The 17,871-nt window shown below is 39.1% G+C and overlaps 1 protein-coding gene across 4 annotated transcripts in view; it reads right to left on the minus strand.

The window, feature by feature from the left end:
• Window positions 1–1,553: 1,553 nt before the first annotated feature.
• The window catches only part of FHL2 (four and a half LIM domains 2), a 42,168-nt gene continuing 25,850 nt past the window's right edge, over window positions 1,554–17,871 (minus strand). For 3 of the 4 annotated variants that reach the window (XM_060769717.2, XM_067466837.1, XM_060769716.2), the window contains exons 2-6: window positions 16,047–16,232; window positions 9,124–9,298; window positions 4,740–4,909; window positions 3,936–4,122; window positions 1,554–2,432 (exon numbers count right to left, since the gene is read on the minus strand). In XM_060769717.2, coding sequence (XP_060625700.1) covers window positions 2,281–2,432; window positions 3,936–4,122; window positions 4,740–4,909; window positions 9,124–9,298; window positions 16,047–16,202 — 840 coding nt within the window. In that variant the 5' untranslated portion in view covers window positions 16,203–16,232 and the 3' untranslated portion in view covers window positions 1,554–2,280. The other variant, XM_067466838.1, reaches the window with a different exon arrangement.

Here is a 17,871-nt window from a genome sequence, read left to right on the forward strand (position 1 = left end):
AATTTTGCCAGTGTATATAATGGGACTTGAGCATTCATAGATTTTGGTAACTCCAAGGGTTCCTGGATACCAAGAGTCCACAGTACTTTAAGCACCTGAACTCTCAGTGAAACTTACATATAGTGATATGAAGTAGATAAAGATCTGTAGCAGAGTCAGTGTAGGAAGCACATACATTCTCAGTAGTTAGAATAATTTAGTTGCTAATAATGTTGAAAAGCTAATTCATTATTAATTTCCGTCTCAAAAATTAGATTTTCTGATCATCTGCAAATCCTATGGCTTTAGGGGCTGTGGGGTGGGAATGTGGGGGGATGGGTCTGTTTGTGATGTGTGCTGGGGAAAGTATTTAATTTTGTTGTACAATGCACAATGACAATAATGTTTTCTATTATATTCTATTAAGAATAGACCGGTTTTATGGTGGGATGATGTGGCACTTTAGACTTCTAGTTTCCCACAAACATACCTAGAAGCAAGTCCTGCTGAAATCAGGGATGCTTACTTCTAAATAGACTAGGCTACATGGTAAATCACTGGTGCTTCCACTTTGAAATATAAACAAGTGTTCCATATTCATTTGAAGTTTAATTTTCAGGGCTAGTTTTGTTGCAGAAGCTATACATGGCTGGAGACCCACTGACTTTAATACATTTACTTGAGATGGGACTAACATTGGATTTAGACCTATATTCTATTGTTTTAGATACTGAAGTCCAAAGACACCTTAAATTGGCAGAACTGGTTGAGGAGTTCTCTGGACCCAGTTGTCCAACCGAAATCCCGATGTATATACTGGTTATTAGGTTCCTCAATGTCCTAAAGGCACCAAATCCAAGCTGATCTTGGAAACTATGGTTGTTCCATCCCAATGAGTACTTGGATGGGAGACTGACAATGAATACTGGATAATATATGCTATATTTCAGACAAAGGGAATGACAAAACTCCCTCTGAGTAGTCCTTGTGTTAAGAATTCCCTATGGGATCATCATTAAGTTGACAGATGACTTGAAGACACAGAGTGGATAGGTATGTACCTAATTCAAGTGAAATTCTGAAAATAACTGTATTGTCTCCTAAATAGGAGAAGAGGAGCAAAGAAGCATAACTTTATTTTCGCTTGGGAGAAAAAGGATACCAACCTTAGGAGTGCCAATGTGTAGCAGAATAAGTTTGAAGATTTCCTGTCTGATGTTCTGACTAGTGCTTGGGTTTATTTGCTGTGCAAGTACATTGAACAAGATGCTGCTGCCATTTTCCATTAGCATCAAAGATATCGTGTTGCAACTATTTGGAGCTGGAATGTAGCACTGTGCATGCCGTCCATTGTTGCCTAATATTTGAGGAAATTGGGCAATTTGTGTTTATGCAAGGAATAGTCAACCACTTAGCTGTTAGCATCTAAAAGTGCTTTTTTGTCACGATCTCAATGATGCCTGCTATAGGAAACTGAAAAATGTCCTCCCCCACTTTTTTTTATGAGACAGCCGGGGATATTCTCTGCTATTTGTATGAATTCCACATGTTAAACAAAAAAGTTAAACACAACCTTTTCCTAAATGTTAATATTTATTAGAAGCAAATTTTAAAACATCAAATTTCACCAAAATACAGTAGGCTGGTTAGAAAAACCGTTTCTTGATAAAATACACAGTGCGGTGACATTTCCAAACAAGTACCAGAAACCGGAAACATACTTTGTGCAATGATCTTGCAATATCGTGGAATAATGTGTTCCATTTAAATTTCATGCAATTTGATCCTGTGAATGTTTATTTAGAGACAATGCCACAGAGTTCAGTGGGAGTTATTCCAATGTAACAATGCACAGAACAGCAGCCTTAATCCCTTATTTTAAGGCATGAGACACAAAACATTCTATGTATTTCCTACGTATAATCCCCTTCACATCTGCCATGAAATAATCAGGTTTCTTTATCTAAACAGTAGTCATGGTAAGCCCCATTTTGAAAAGTATATTCGTTTTACACTGCATCCATCTGCTAAAAAGAAATAATGTTTGAATAACTCGTAACTGATTCCTGTATTAAATTTATTATCCATGAATGCATGTCAAAATCACCTTCCCTCCCTTTATGCCCTTTCCTTCTCTAATGCATTGCTATCATCTAGGAAAGAAATTTAACAGATGAGTATATATGTAAATTAATGTAACAATGAAACACCACATTTTGCACATCCAATCACAACCCATAAATGTTATTAATCACTTTGGAAAATATATGCATTTGTAAGAACAGCTATTAAAAATGACTTCTAAATATCTTTCCCGCACTCCGGGCACAGGATATCGTCTCTTTCAGTAAGAAAACCACGGCCCACTAACGACAGGGAGCACTTCTTACAATTGAAGCAATCGTTGTGCCATTGGCGTTCCTCAAAGGAGATATATTTGGTACCCCCAAGTCCTGAAAAAGCAAAATAGGTTATTAGAAGGAACCATGATACATCTCCGTCTGAAACCATGTTGGATAATGACTCACCTAATTTTTGTTGATATGAAAATTATGTAATCGTAAATGTGTAGTATTGCAGTTAGGACTGTGTAACCTAGTATTGCACACTTGTGACTCTTAAATACGGTATTTATGATCCCTATGTATTCTTTAGGGGCTATGTAGGGACTGGGAAAGTCCTCCTTTTTTCACTTACTAGGCAGCAGCCACCTCAGTCAACAGTGGTCTGTTTCCCCTGTCATTTGGGAAGTATCTTCCTGTCATTTACAATTTCACATATGTGAAAGAACTCCAGTAAGGGCGAACTGCAACAAGGTTTCTGCCTGTCACACCAGATATTGGTCACTTGGTTGGTATGGAAAAGGTAGCTGCTTCCCAAGTGATGGAGAATGGATCTCCATGCATTACAGCAGTTGCTTCCTGATAGGTGTGAATTTAGGTTAGCTCAGAATCAATGAGTACCATCATAACTGCAGTGCTTACATATCTGTAAATGCAATATAGGATTCCAGCTGTTGTTTCTCAATTAGACACCCACAGAGTATCCATGGATAATAATTCTATATTCAGGATCCTGGACTCCAGTCATTCCCACCCAGATCAAAGTATTGGAATAATCTATTTTGTTAGAAGTCACTGCTTCACATTATATTAAGTCATTCTAATTTTGATCATGGAGGTTTCCAACAGAATTTGAGACACAGTTTGCTAATAGTGCCAAATCTTTTAGCCTTTTTTGGGCTTTTGTAATTTTTGGAGAGTACCTCATATATTGGTGCATCATCATCATTCCAAGAATAACAAAAAACTGAATAGAAATAATTTTATAATTTAAAAATATGGCATTCATAAAATGTCATATTTTGATTGCTAAACATATCTACCTTTTTGTTTGCCTAATGTTTTCCTCAGGCTCTCAGAATGAAGTATCTGCATTAAACAGTCATTTTGACTAGCGATAATCGGTGGCCTTATAAGTTTATTTTACCTCTTTTTAATTGGTAACCATTGCTACAACAGGACATTCTTGAAAAAAAGTAAAACTAACTCAAAAGTTATCCTTGTGGTCAGGTTTTTGCAAAGTCTTGCATCAGCATTTGTAGAACAACATCTGAAGTCTTTTTATTTTATCTGGTTCTTTGAAGTCAACCCAAATTTAATGCACCTTGGGTTTTCAAAGTAATAAAAAATGGAGAGTTTTTGTCATTTTAATTTTTTACACTTTCTTCTGTATTGTTGCATTGTTCTGTATAGTGAGGCTGTGATGACTTCATGACTTAAACATTAAGTGATTCAGCTCAATTTCCTTCTTTCACAACCCTAAACATTGCCAAAGTCAGTTGTAATAATTTATTGTACATTCTGCTCTCTATGTTGAACTGCTTTATTGATTATTTTTTTTGTGATGTTGATGATTCTTTCTCCTTTTGAAGAAGGTGATAGGAAGATACTTACCACTTATTGGATTAGTGCATCCAGCACACTTCTTAGCATAGAGGCTGCAAAAGCAGTTCAGGCAATAGGCAAACTCATCCCGGGAAGTAAAACGTTGTCCGGACAACTGTTTTTTACACCCAGTACATACAAAGCACTCCTTGTGCCATGGTTGCTCCCGGTAAGTAATTCCTCCTGTAGTGATTGGCTGTTTAATTATATTTTTTAAAGAAATAAACAAATTAGTTTGCTGCTTATGTACTGTTCACCTAACCTATCCACTCCGTGCTTCTTATAAGCAATATTTTATAAGATTGCATTCAGACTAAAATCTTGAAGTGGAGTTTTTGGTTTTTTTTTACCAGGTTTTAATCCAAAAGCACTATTCTTGGAGATTTCCAGGAGCATAACTGGATTATTTTTTATGGGGGCAGAGGCAGGAAGGGAGTTACATTAATGCATCTAAGTCCTTAGGTAGAAAATAACCAGAGAGGGGCTATATGTGGCCTACAGTCTGTTTTTTTATTATCGCTTGTTAGCAAATTTATATTGTCTTTCTAATAATCTCAACACAACATCTGAAAACAAATGGCCTTCTAAACAGCTGAAGTGTAAATCATGTACCATAGAAAAATGGCAGCACAGCACTGTAAATTTAAACTTCAGAACTATTGGCTCAAAGTAGAAGTAGATATAGAGTTAGTTTTCAATTTTTGTTCCAAACTAAAGTGGACTATTTTGGTTTAATATCAAAATGGGAATAGATATGGTGCTGCTTATGCCTTATCATAGTTTCCCACATTACATAGAATAAACAAACCATACCTTCTTGCACTGGACACATTGCATAGCAAACTGCTTCTCATAGCAGGGGACGCAGAAATTTTGATTGTCTTTGGGGATGAAACTCTTTGTTCCAATGGGCTGTTGGCACCGATGGCAGATGAAGCAAGTCTCGTGCCAGCTATTTCCTTTATATTCCATCTTGCGTGTACCTACGGGGGGTGACAACAATGTGAAATTCTGATTCAACTTTCATGTTAACTGTCATAAAAGGGGAAGTAGCAATCTGTCTTTCATTCCCAGTTAGTTTTCCAGGAAATACTGGAGGGGGAGGGCTAGAGCTTAGACAATGTCCTTCCTTCCTTCCTTAAATTGGACCTCCCAGAGTGTTCCAGTCAGCATGACCACTGAACACACTGTTTGGGAACTCCTATATTATATATATTTATATTATATTATATTATATTTATATTTAGACAATTTCTACACCGCCCTTCTCACCCCCGAGGGGGGACTTAGGGCAGCTAACACAGGCAACAATTCAATGCCAACAGTATCAAAACAACAATATAAAACAGTAATATAAAATCCCTTACATAACAATTAAACAGTGATATTAATTAAAATTACATAGTCACATAAAACAAATCACATAATCACAGGTCATAAAGCCATTTCCAATTTTCAAACAATCCTGTTGTCCGAGTTCAGTGCCTAAAGTGCTGCTGTGCCCACTAGCCAAAGGCCTGGCTCCAAAACCACATCTTTAGTTTTTTCCTAAAAGTAAGGAGGGGGGACAGCAATCTAATCTCGCTGGGGAGCGAATTCCATAAGTGAGGGGTCATCACCGAGAAGGCTCTGTCCCTCATCCCCACCAGACACATTTGAGACGTTGGTGGGACTGAGAGCAGGGCCTCCCCAGTAGATCTTATATTACAAGGTGGAACGTAGAGATAGATACGTTCGGATAATTAAGTAACTCCTTTCTCCTTGTGGGATGGAAGGCCATTTTCCAAAGAGATGGTCTCTAGGATTTTGCTCGGTCTTCTAACACAACTTTATAGTAACTTGCGGATTATGTATTTCATCAAATCATCTGAAGGTCGTAGCAACTTCTTATACAATATTTTTCCTGGTGAGAGTAAATGAAACCATGGATATAGGTTTCATGGTTACAGGGTCTTACTATTTCTTATATGTCCTTAATCTGCTACTAATTAGGTTCAACAGATTAAACTGGGTTATAATATTCTAAGGGTGGGGAATCCCTTCTTATTTACGTTCTCCCACTATACAATTTTATACTTTTTTCAACACTACTAGTGTATTCTAAGGACCAACCAAACTAAAAATCCCAGAATCCCATAGGATGGCACCATTGCACTTAAAATGAAATCAAATGCTATTATTGCAAAATGTGAACACACTCTTAAACTGTGAGTCCAGATCCCAAATGGGGTCCCTTTAGTTCAATGTAGGGGTCTCAAAAAATCTGAACATCATCTAGTGTCTGTTTTAGACATTTATGTGAATCTGCTGTGCAGTGTTTACCGTGGACTCTGCAAAGGTGCTTTTGTACTTCATAAAAAGAAAAATCAGCTTGTTTAGCAAGCCTTGCAAACCCTGGTTGTTATCAGCAAATGTTAATCTTTATACCTATTTTATGTACTTATATACCCAGGGTAATGTAAATATTTCTTGGGCCAAAAGGGGTCCTGAGTGGAGAAATATAAGAAGCTCTGCTCTATGATCTGAGAAAAAAACAAAGATGTCATTGGCCCTTTCAGTTAGCATGAGCTCCTGTCCCATGAACTCTTGAAGTTATAAAGAGGACACATAACACCTTTAAAAATATTGAATGCATGCTGAAAAATTTAGGCTTGAACTAGGTCAAGAGGTTGGGGAAAAAAATAAAATCAAGGGCAGTAAAATAATGTATGACAGGAAAGGGAAGATGTCTGGAGGGCAGGGAAGAAGAAAAGTCTGTGTTTTCTCCATGTGTATAGTAGCCTAGGGCACGCAAAATCTAGGGCATTTTCTTTCATATGAAGTGAGGTAGAGGAAAGGTCAGAGAGGTTCCTGTCTCCTCCGCAACAACATGATGGATTCTGGCCATCTGCTTTGAATATATTGCATAATTGTGGTTTATACTTTCCTACCTTGTAACCAGAACCTCTCCAATTTTAATGTCATGGCTCATCAAGCATAAAAATTAGCTTGAGGATAAGTGACATGCGAAGCAATTCAAAAAGGTTTTTTTAATTACCAATGATGATCACTGATTACACACCGACTTCCTGACTTGTAAGAGTTGCAAACTTTTTTTGGGAAGGGGTGGGGGGTTAATTTTCATCTCTTTTCTCTAGTTCATCCAGTATAAATATAGAACTAAGTGATTTCATTCTGTTCAACAAAAGAGATCAAAGCAGATTTAATTGGACTTTGAATCCGTGATTTGGAAAGTTGAACAGCTGCTAGCTTTTGATAGAGTATGATTGAAAATGAAGCAGTGGTGCGAACAATCAAGCTTTCAGAGATCAGGAGATCACTTCTTTTGTTCTACTTTCAAAAGTGGATCAGTTGTATGCATTTCAGTATCTGCTCTGCTCCAAATTTTAGAAGTTTCCAAGACATATGAAGAAGATAAAGGTGCCACTATCTCAGCCACCAATATGGACAGTTTTGGATACTGGATTATTTTGGATTTCAGAATTCTGGGTAAGAGATGTTCAACCTGTATCAAGATGCCTTGAGTCTAAGGATTGGGGGAAAAGAATTCAATTCCACATATACATACATAGGGTAAAATCAACACATATACATTAAAATCAAGAATTAAAACATAATCTTAAAACCAATTACTTAAAAACCACGCAGTCCAAAGACATATTCCAGGAGCCATTCCAACCATAAATTGCACTATCCCATAGCTATTTATTGCATTGCAGATTATTGTCCAAAGGCTTGGTCCCATATCCATGTCTTCACTTTCTTTCTGAAGGTCAGGAGGGAGGTAGATGATCTAATTGATATCGGATTGTGGGTTTGACGATGAGACGACACGGAATGGCTTTTCTAGTAATGTTTGATGTTTTTGATGTTTTGATTAGGATGTTTTTGATAATGATAATGTTTTTGATAATGATGAATTATTTTTACACTATGTCTTGTATTTTGCACCTGTTTTTCTATGTTGTACACCGCAGTGAGTCGCCCCTGGGCTGAGAATTGCGGTATATAAGCGCAGTAAATAAATAAATACATAAATAATTTCACTGGGGAAGGAGTTCCATAGTTCCATAGCCAAGGGGCTACCAGTAAGAAGACCCTGTCTCTCGTCCCCACCAGTCGTGTCTGCAAAGGAGGCAAGATCAAGAGCAGGGCCTCCCCAGAGAATCTGAACCTCTGAAATGATTCATAGAGGGAGATACTTTTAGACAGGAGTTGCTACAACCTTGCAGAATGTCACATTGAAAATTGGAGTTGGGTAATGTATAGAATGTTTTATAGTAGAGGAAACTTCAGCAGGTGTTTCTAGCTGTATGAGAAGCAACACCTGCTGAAATATCTCTTCAACATAGCTGTTAAAGGTATAGGAACTGTTTCCAGTTTTCACTCTGGCAACTTCATTCCTAGCCAACATTTATGCCAACAAGAAGTTAGGATAACCGACATGCAAAAACATCTGGAGAAATGTATTCTGCCTATTCCTGCAATTGTCCATTCCAACTTTTGAATCGATGGGATTCCAAAGTATTGATACACCATTCAATAAATGGGCTTTGTTTAAGTAATAGGGTCATCAGGGAAGAAAGAGGATTGTGATAGGAGAGGGGATGAAGAAGACCAAAGGAATATACCCACAATGGAATCAGAGAATCCATAGATGGGAAGAGGCCACAAGGGCCATTTAGACAAACCCTCTACCATGCAGGAATGCACAACTAAAACACTCCTGAAAGATGCCCATCCAGCCCATTTAAAGGCCTCCAAAGGAGGAGAATCCAGCACTCTCTGACGCAGCCCATTCCATTGCCAGGCTGCTCTTAAATCCTTTCCAGTGTAATGTGGATTCATTGGTTCATATTCTAATGTCCAAAGCAGAAAAAAAACTTGCTTCATCTTCCACATAGCATCCCCTCAGATATTAAAAACTGGTTAATAGCAGTCTTCTCCAAGCTAAAAGTACTAGCTACTGGGTACTATTGCAAGTTACAAACACAGTGGGAATCTATTAGAATGTGAAGAAATGTTTAGGAAAACCATAGGCACTCATGTTTTATATCTTGTAGCAGGGTCAAAGGCAAGTTTAAAACAAAAGAGTTTAGGAGGTCTTAGATTGGATGATTTAAAGCCAGAGCTTTAAATCATCCTCAAATACCAATATTTTACAAAAAGCCCATTCTGAAAGCAGACAAGTTCTAACCTGGCATGATGGTCTTCTTGCACTCGTTACACTTGGAGGAATATTCATTTGAGTAACATTCGGTACAGAGAAGTTGCTCTTCTTTTGCAGCAAATGGTTTGTCCACCAAAGAGTTTTTACACTGAAAGCAGTGGAAACAGGTTTCATGCCAGTGTCGGTCCTTGTAAGATAGATCCTGAAGAAAACCCAAAGCACAGAATGTCCTTAGCAAATTGGCTGCAGTGTTAAGAGAACTATGAGAGAATGCAGAAGGACTGAGCAATCAAGACAGAAAAAAATAGTAGAAGCCATATTCAAATAAAATTAAATTCAGTCTCCAGTTTTGCCAAGCCAAAAGGGAAAAAGACAACATAAAACTTAGTGAATGCATGGAGCAGGGCCATGAATCTATCATTCGTCTTGCTTTTTTGAATACACAGTGTGCAGTATTATAGTCCCGTCCTGACACTGATCCAAAAACAGCATGCAGGGAAATGGCATGTGCTAATTTACAAGTTTAGATGTAAATTTAGATATCATTTCTGGTTAGCTGCCATAAATGTTGACTTGAATTATGGTGACCCTATGAATGAAAGACCTCCAAGTCACTCAGTAATCAACAGCACATCTTAAGTCCTGCAAACTCAGGCTGGTTCTACACTGCCATATAATCCAGTTTCAGACTGCAGATTAATTGTTTTGAACTAGGTTATATGAATCTACACTGCCATACTGTCCAGTTCAGTGTAGTTAATCTGCATTCAGAAACTGGATTATATGGCAGTGTAGCTGGGGTTTCAGGCCACCTGTGGCTTCCTTGATTGAGTCTGTACATCTGGAAAGTGGTCTTTTTTCCCCTACTACCTTTTTCATTGTCAGACCCTCATCTTAAAATTTTGTGATTGGGGCCGGTCTTCTAGCTCCAGCGCAACCCTATGGCATTCTTGTGACAGAAATTCTTCATGTTAATGGGGTTTTCTATTATCCATTTTTTGCATATCCACACAAAGTTTGAGACTATATCCCTCATGGATAGAGAGATTGTACTGTATTTCCCATCAGCCTCGGTCACCATAGCCAAATGGTGAGGGATGATGGAGCTGAAGTCCAACAATTGGAGGACCACCAATTGTGCAAACCTACTTCTTGAAGAACAAATGATTACTGCAGTTTCATATACCTAAATTTATTGACAGAAATACTGGCATGTTTTGTTAATGTATGCAGTGTGAATATTTAAAGGGGGAAAAAGAAAAATAAGCAGTGCTTAGAACAAAGAGACAAAAATATCTAAATAGTTTAATCTTGTTCACTTTTAAATGGCATGATAAACACTTGTTTTTCTAGAACTTAGTTTTCATAAACAGCCAGAACCCTTATTATTTGCTCTGTTCTGTATTATCCTTCCTTCTCAATTTCTCTTCCTTCTATTTTTTGGTTATTTATAGAACTCCCAACCCAAATAGTAAAACTTGGTTTTAAAAACATAAACTAAGAACTAGTGCTCCATGCAGGCCCGTAGCCAGGATTTCGATTTTTTTTTGGGGGGGGGGCTGAGTTTTTTTCAGGGGGGGTTCGGGGGGGCTGAGTTTCAGGGGGGGCTGAGTCTGAGTGAAAGAGGGTCTACCCTAGCAAACCTTTTGTATCATTACCCCCATACCCCCATGCATATGGGATATATTGAGTATGGTGATCAGATCACGATATAAATAAACATAACAGTTTAAATAATGCACCAGTAAGGCCTTTTCACGAACCACCATGAGAATTTGGGGGGGGGGGGGGGGGGGACATGCCTGGCTCCATGCCAGTTCCATTTCCTCTTTTTCATGTGTCTTTTGTACACTTGCCCTTTATTTGACTGTTGCTAAACAGAATGTAGGAAAAAGCACACTGTTTTTGGTTCTTTGCATAGGATTTCATTTTTTCTGCCAAAGTGGAGTATCTTGCATTTGTTCAACAGTGACAAATGCAAGATACTCCACTTTGGCAGGAAAAACGAAATGCAAAGATACAGAATGGGTGACGCCTGGCTCGAGAGCAGTACGTGTGAAAAAGATCTTGGAGTCCTCGTGGACAACAAGTTAAACATGAGCCAACAATGTGATGTGGCGGCAAAAAAAGCCAGTGGGATTTTGGCCTGCATCAATAGGAGCATAGTGTCTAGATCTAAGGAAGTAATGCTACCCCTCTATTCTGCTTTGGTTAGACCACACCTGGAATATTGTGTCCAATTCTGGGCACCACAATTCAAGAGAGATATTGACAAGCTGGAATGTGTCCAGAGGAGGGCGACTAAAATGATCAAGGGTCTGGAGAACAAGCCCTATGAGGAGCGGCTTAGGGAACTGGGCATGTTTAGCCTGAAGAAGAGAAGGCTGAGAGGAGATATGATAGCCATGTATAAATATGTGAGAGGAAGCCACAGGGAGGAGGGAGCAAGCTTGTTTTCTGCTTCCTTGGAGACTAGGACGCGGAACAATGGCTTCAAACTACAAGAGAGGAGATTCCATCTGAACATGAGGAAGAACTTCCTGACTGTGAGAGCCGTTCAGCAGTGGAACTCTCTGCCCCTGAGTGTGGTGGAGGCTCCTTCTCTGGAAGCTTTTAAGCAGAGACTGGATGGCCATTTGGCAGGGGTGATTTGAATGCAATATTCCTGCTTCTTGGCAGGGGGTTGGACTGGATGGCCCATGAGGTCTCTTCCAACTCTTTGATTCTATGATTCTATGATTCTATGATCCTTGACTTTTATGAGACTCAGGCCCCATCAATAATGATATATAACCCAGTTTCCGAATCCAGATTATTTGCTTTGAACTGGATTATCTGGCAGTGTGGACTCATATAATCAAGTTTAAAGTAGATAATCTGGATTCAGAAACTAGGTTATATATTTATTTATTTACCTTACTTATATACTGCTGTTCTCAGCCCGAAGGCGACTCACAGCGGTTCACAACAAATACGAACAGCAAAAATTCAGTGCTACAGTATAGAAACAGTTAACAACCTAACACATTACACAATTAATAAACAGTTACTACAATACCCATTCACTGTCGTCTTGTCATCAAAAACATGTTCCAGACTCGTCATCCATTGTTCCATTCCAGTGTTCATTAACCAATCATTGCACTAATTATTGGAACGCCTGCTCAAACAGCCAGGTCTTCACTTTTTTGCGGAATACCATTAGAGATGGTGCTAGTCTAATGTCCGTAGGAAGGGCGTTCCACAGCCAAGGAGCCACCACCGAGAAGGCCCTATCTCTCGTCCCTGCCAGCCGAGCTTGAGAAGCAGGCGGGATCGAGAGCAGGGTCTCCCTGGAAGATCTCAAAGTCCTGGTGGGTTCATAGGCAGAGATGCGGTCGGATAGGTAGCTTGGGCCAGAACTGTTTAGGGCTTTAAAGGCCAACGCCAGCACTTTGAATTCAGCCCGGTAGCAGATCGGTAGCCAGTGGAGTTGGCGCAACAGGGGGGTTGTATGCTCCCTGCGCTCTGCTCCTGTTAAAATCATGGCTGCTGAGCGTTGGACTAGTTGGAGCTTCCGAGCTGTCTTCAAAGGCAACCCCACGTAGAGAGCGTTGCAGTAGTCTAAACGGGATGTAACCAGAGCGTGGACTACCGTGGCCAAGTCAGACTTCCCAAGGTACGGGCGCAGCTGGCGCACAGTGTAGATCCAGCCTCATTGACATGGAATTTTCTAAAGGACAGCGATCGTTGGTGAATTTGGAAAGGGATCTTAAAATGAGTGAGCGATCAAAAATAAGTTGGCCATGCTACACACACACACACACATAGACTGTGGTGGACAACTCTGGCAGGTCACACATTGGAATGCACAATGGAGGACCTTCTTGCAGCAACACCAGAGGCACTCCAAGTGGCCAGCTCCTGATCAAAGGACATTTAATCAACTACAAACCTTGCAAACTTTGTGTTTTGTCTGTCTGTCTGTCTGTTTGTTTGTTTGTTAAAAAATACAATGCAACTGTCTGGTCTGCCCCTGACATGATAAATAAATACACATTGGAATGAATTTAACACCCACAGCAGCTCACTGGTTGCAACAGACACACACATATACACAACATGCCATTAAAAACTACTGAAAAGTGGAGGTGTACTTCCAGCAATGCAACAACACTGAATTGTGTTGTTGCACTGCTGGAAGTACACCTCCACTTTTCAGTACTGTGACTAGCAAGCAAACACCTTGATTTAAAACATAAATTCTTTTAAAGAGGTATGCATTGTCTTGAAAACATGATGCACACTTCCCATGCACTTTTGTTTTAAAATATAGGAGATGTTTTGCTGCTAAATTTGGAAGTAAGATCCACAGAAACCATGAAAAATGGGTGGGCAGAATGCATCAGAGCCATTACCCATTCTTGGTGCATGGTAGCACCATCAGGCATAAAGAGTCTTCCCTTACAACATACATACGCAGAAGAGTGGGTATTTATTGACAAATGCTTGGGTATCACAATATTTTGATAGTTCTAAACGTGTCATTACAAAGATAATAGTATACTGGAGCATATATGCTTTTTATTCTTCCCTTACTGTTATCAGTTTTCTTGTGCTGTGTGAGTCAGGCTGCAAGCAAGCATGTATGTGTGCCGTTCTTCGCACAGGAATATTTTCTTAATCCTTCACAAGAAAAACACCCTCCAACAACTTCTGGCATATAAAAATGCTATCCCATATTTCATCTGCCCTTGTAGAAAACCTTGTTTAAAAACACGGAGACATCAGATAACATTACTCTCCCCAAATCCATCCATCAGAGTTGAAAAGTTCATCTGATTAATTTCGTGCTCTGAGATTTTGTTGAAGTTGGGCCAAGCTTAGAGATTCTTGAGTGTCAAAAAGTAAACTTTGGAGAGAAATTGCTACCTCCTTTTTTGCCTGCTAGCTCCAGGAATTGTTGCACAGTACTGGTTTGTTTCTGGTTCTATTTTGGTTTTCTTCGGATTTACTTCTGTGTAGTGCAAAACATCAGGGAGATGTACAGATGAAGTAGAACCTTCTGCCAGTATTTAGTGTAAAGTCCTTATTTTTGTAATACACAAAATTATCTTGCAAGCTTTGACCAACACAGCTTTCTTTTTTAAAAAACTTGCATAGATTGTGCTTTTCTATTTGCCTTAAGAAGAGCAATGCCACAATATGGGCTTTGGAATTTATCTTGGGCTCCTTCCACACAGCTGAATAAAACCCCACATTTTCTGCTTTGAACTGGAATATATGGCAGTGTGGACTCAGATAATCCAGTTCAAAGCAGATATTGTGGGATTTTCTGCCTTGATATTCTGGTACTAGAGTGTTTCGCTGATTAGTTATTGGACAGATCCACACAAGATATGAGAAATCTGTGAGCAGATTGCCTGAGATTGTTGTTGTTGTTTTTATTTTAAAGGCATCAAACCAAAATTGATGTGGGAGATGAAAGAATTCACACTTTTGCTAGAATTATTTTTCTTGCTCCACCTTACCCTTCCAAACCAGTTCCTAAACTTGGGGTGGGGGTTCATTGTTAGTCTTGGAGCTTTGGAGGCCAGTTGACGTAAAGTACCTTGGAGTTCAGTTTTAAAAAAACCTCAGGGTGCTTCCACACTGTAGAAAATGTGAAGTGAACCAGAATTGAAATATCCAGTTCCCTGCATATTTGCTGTCCACACGGGGCCAAAACCTCACCTTTTGGTGAGGGGATGACCATATTCCCATCTGTGCCGATTCACAATACTCACCAGGCCTCTGCCCTCCCTCACCCTCATTTAGTGTTTAAAATATTTTGAAAAATAGGCTCCTTAAGCCTGGAGTTTTTAGTTTTTAAAATATTTTTAAAAATAGGCTCCTTACCAACCCTTTGCCTCTAAATGATATATGGAGCTTTCAAGGGGGAATTTCCCCCTCCACTCTCAAAACCTCAGTTGTGTCCTTTAGAATGACAATAGAGTAAAGAGAACCCACCAAGCTTGGTAAGCAGCCTATTTCTAATATTTTAAGGCTAAAGGGGGAGAGAAGAATGGAAGGATAAAACCCACCATTCCTCCTCCATGGGTTTCATGAGCCCACAGAGACAGGATTTCTGTGTGGACTGGTCCTGGGATCATGGATGGTGATCCCATGGGCAGTCCACACCTCCCACAACTGCAAAGATCCAGACCTTACTGAAAAGTCTAGATCTTTGGAGGTTTTTAAAACATAAAATAAACCTGGATTTCCAAATATCCTACATGGGTAATTGAAATAGTGTAACCAATGCTTTCTAATGGTTTACTGTACCCAGACTTTTTTTAATACACCAAATTATTTAAATTATTGTATATAAAATTACCATTGGGATATGTGTATAAGGTATATAAGAACCATAAATGAATGTTTGTGGATTAGTCTTGGGTCCCGTCTCCAATAAATCTATTTATGTATGTGTAAATATTCCAAAATCTGAAAACAATCTGATCCCAAGCATTTTGGATAAGGGATATTCAGCCTGTATTTGTGTTTCCCAGTATTGATGGTGGCAGTCAATAAATTCTTTGAGGCCAAAAATTCAGAGCAGCAAATAAATTATTCAGAGAGAAGGGGAAAATCCAGAAAGAAAGAAAGAAAGAAAGAAGACAAGAAAAGAAAAGAAAAGAAAAGAAAAGAAAAGAAAAGAAAGGGAGAATATTTTCACCAACAAGATTATCTCAGTGTAAAACAAGTATACATTGCAATCCCTATACCCGTAGGACCAGTACCTGTGGTTCTACAGACCCAAATCTGAAAACATACATCTTCTCAATGAATTTTCTAGGTCTGTAAAAACACCCAATAAATCTGCAACATCACATAGGGTTGAGTTGTTCCACAGGTGATTTAGCCAACATGTGTGCAGTGTAAGACATTTGACCAAAGAATTAGTTCAGTGAAAGGCACATTCCAGGTACCTTACAATCACAGCCAATTGGCTTTTTACATTCCTCACAGGTGTTGGAGTACAGGCTCTCGTAGCACTTGATGCAATAGGGGTTGTCCTCCCTCAGGATATACTTCTTGCCAAACAGAGTCTCCTTGCAGTAATGGCAGTCAAAGCGTTCTGTCATTTTGACGTCTAGGATTTCGCCAGCCTGTCACTGAGAAAAAGAGGCAGCCACAGGTTAAAATGATGTTACCCTAAATATATCAAGAAAAGGTATAGAACTTTTATGCATGCAATATCATTATCCTTGGTATGCATGAAAGAGAAACAAAGCAGTTTTTGTAGGAGTAAAAGCTATTGGTGTTATGTCACATTTCCAACTAATGGTGACCTTCCTTCAGGAGTTGGCTATTGCCTTCCTCTGAGGCTGAGAGATTCTGACTCGCCCAAGCTCACCCAGTGGATTTCCATGGCTGAATGGGGATTAGAACCCTAGCCTTCCAGACTCCTAGTCCAATAGTCAAATTAACACACCAAGTCAGCTCTATACTATTAATACTGATGATTCTGCGTATAAGTAGGGGTAGTCCTCCCCAGCCCCCAATTGTATAGTATTAATGAAAAAACAGCAACTTCTAACAGTAAAATGTTATCTTCAGATATCATATAGTTCTTGTAGTTGTGCACCCTCAAGTCATTTCTGACTTATAGTGACCCTAAGATGAACCTATAAAGGGATTTTCTGGGGCTGAAAATGTGTGACTTGACCAAAGAACTCGGTGGATTTCCTTAGCCAAATGGTGAATTGAACCCTGCTAAAGATTTTGTCTGATGCTCAAACCACCCTACCATTGTGACTGTTAGCATGTACTTTTCTTCTCCCGTTTACTGAATCCCACTCCAAAACAATAAAATGGAATTGTGATATATCTGCTAGTGTTAATAAGATGAGCTGATTGTGCTTTGCTGAACTGACATAGTACAGTTTTATCTATTACTAGCCACCCCCTGCCACGCATTGCTGTGGCTCAGTCTATGTACATGTGTTTTCTGTGTGTATATATGTGGGTTAGTGCAAGCGTTGTAATGTATTTTTTTTATTTTTTAGCTTATTAAGTCTCTTCCTCTGTGTTTTTCAGTGTTTTTATGAGTGATGGTCACTTGCTGGCCTGATAGGTGTATTGTGTCAATTCTCCCAGTGGTTTTTGGGTTATGTTAATCCCACATCTGACATTACATTTTTATTTATATAGATTTTTACCCAGAGCTTGGATACTGTAAGCAAGACAAATCTCATTAGAGCTAAGTGACACTTTGGATGAAATATATCTTCCAGCCAGTCAGGCTCACATCTGGGTGCAGAATCCAGCTTGCAGCTAGAAAGTCATATGGTAGGCAGTCATATGAAGTAATATCCAGTGTACTTGCTGGCTTTCATTAACCATATAATGGCACAGAATTAATGCACGTTGACACCATTTTAACTGCCATGGCTCAATGCTATGGAATGATGAGAGTTGTGGTTTAGAAGGTCTTTAACCTTTTCCACTGGTGGTGCTACATCGAACTACAGCTACCATGACTGCATAGCATTGAGCTATGGCATTTAAAGGCGCATCAAACTGCATCAGTTCTCGAATGTAGAAGGACCCGGAGTGTTGGACTTGACTCATGAAAGCCAAGGTTCAAATTCACTCTTGGCGGTGAAACTCATTGTTTGACAAATTCTTCATATCTTCCCAAATTTTAGAATAGAGAGGACATTACTGAAAGAATAAAACTAACTAAAGGGAGACTTAGGTTTTCATCCAGAGTTTTGAAACAAAAAATCTGCCTTGGTTAGACTACATTTA

This window comes from Anolis sagrei, chromosome 3 (assembly GCF_037176765.1).
Source record: "Anolis sagrei isolate rAnoSag1 chromosome 3, rAnoSag1.mat, whole genome shotgun sequence".
Taxonomy (NCBI): Eukaryota; Metazoa; Chordata; class Lepidosauria; order Squamata; family Dactyloidae; genus Anolis; species Anolis sagrei.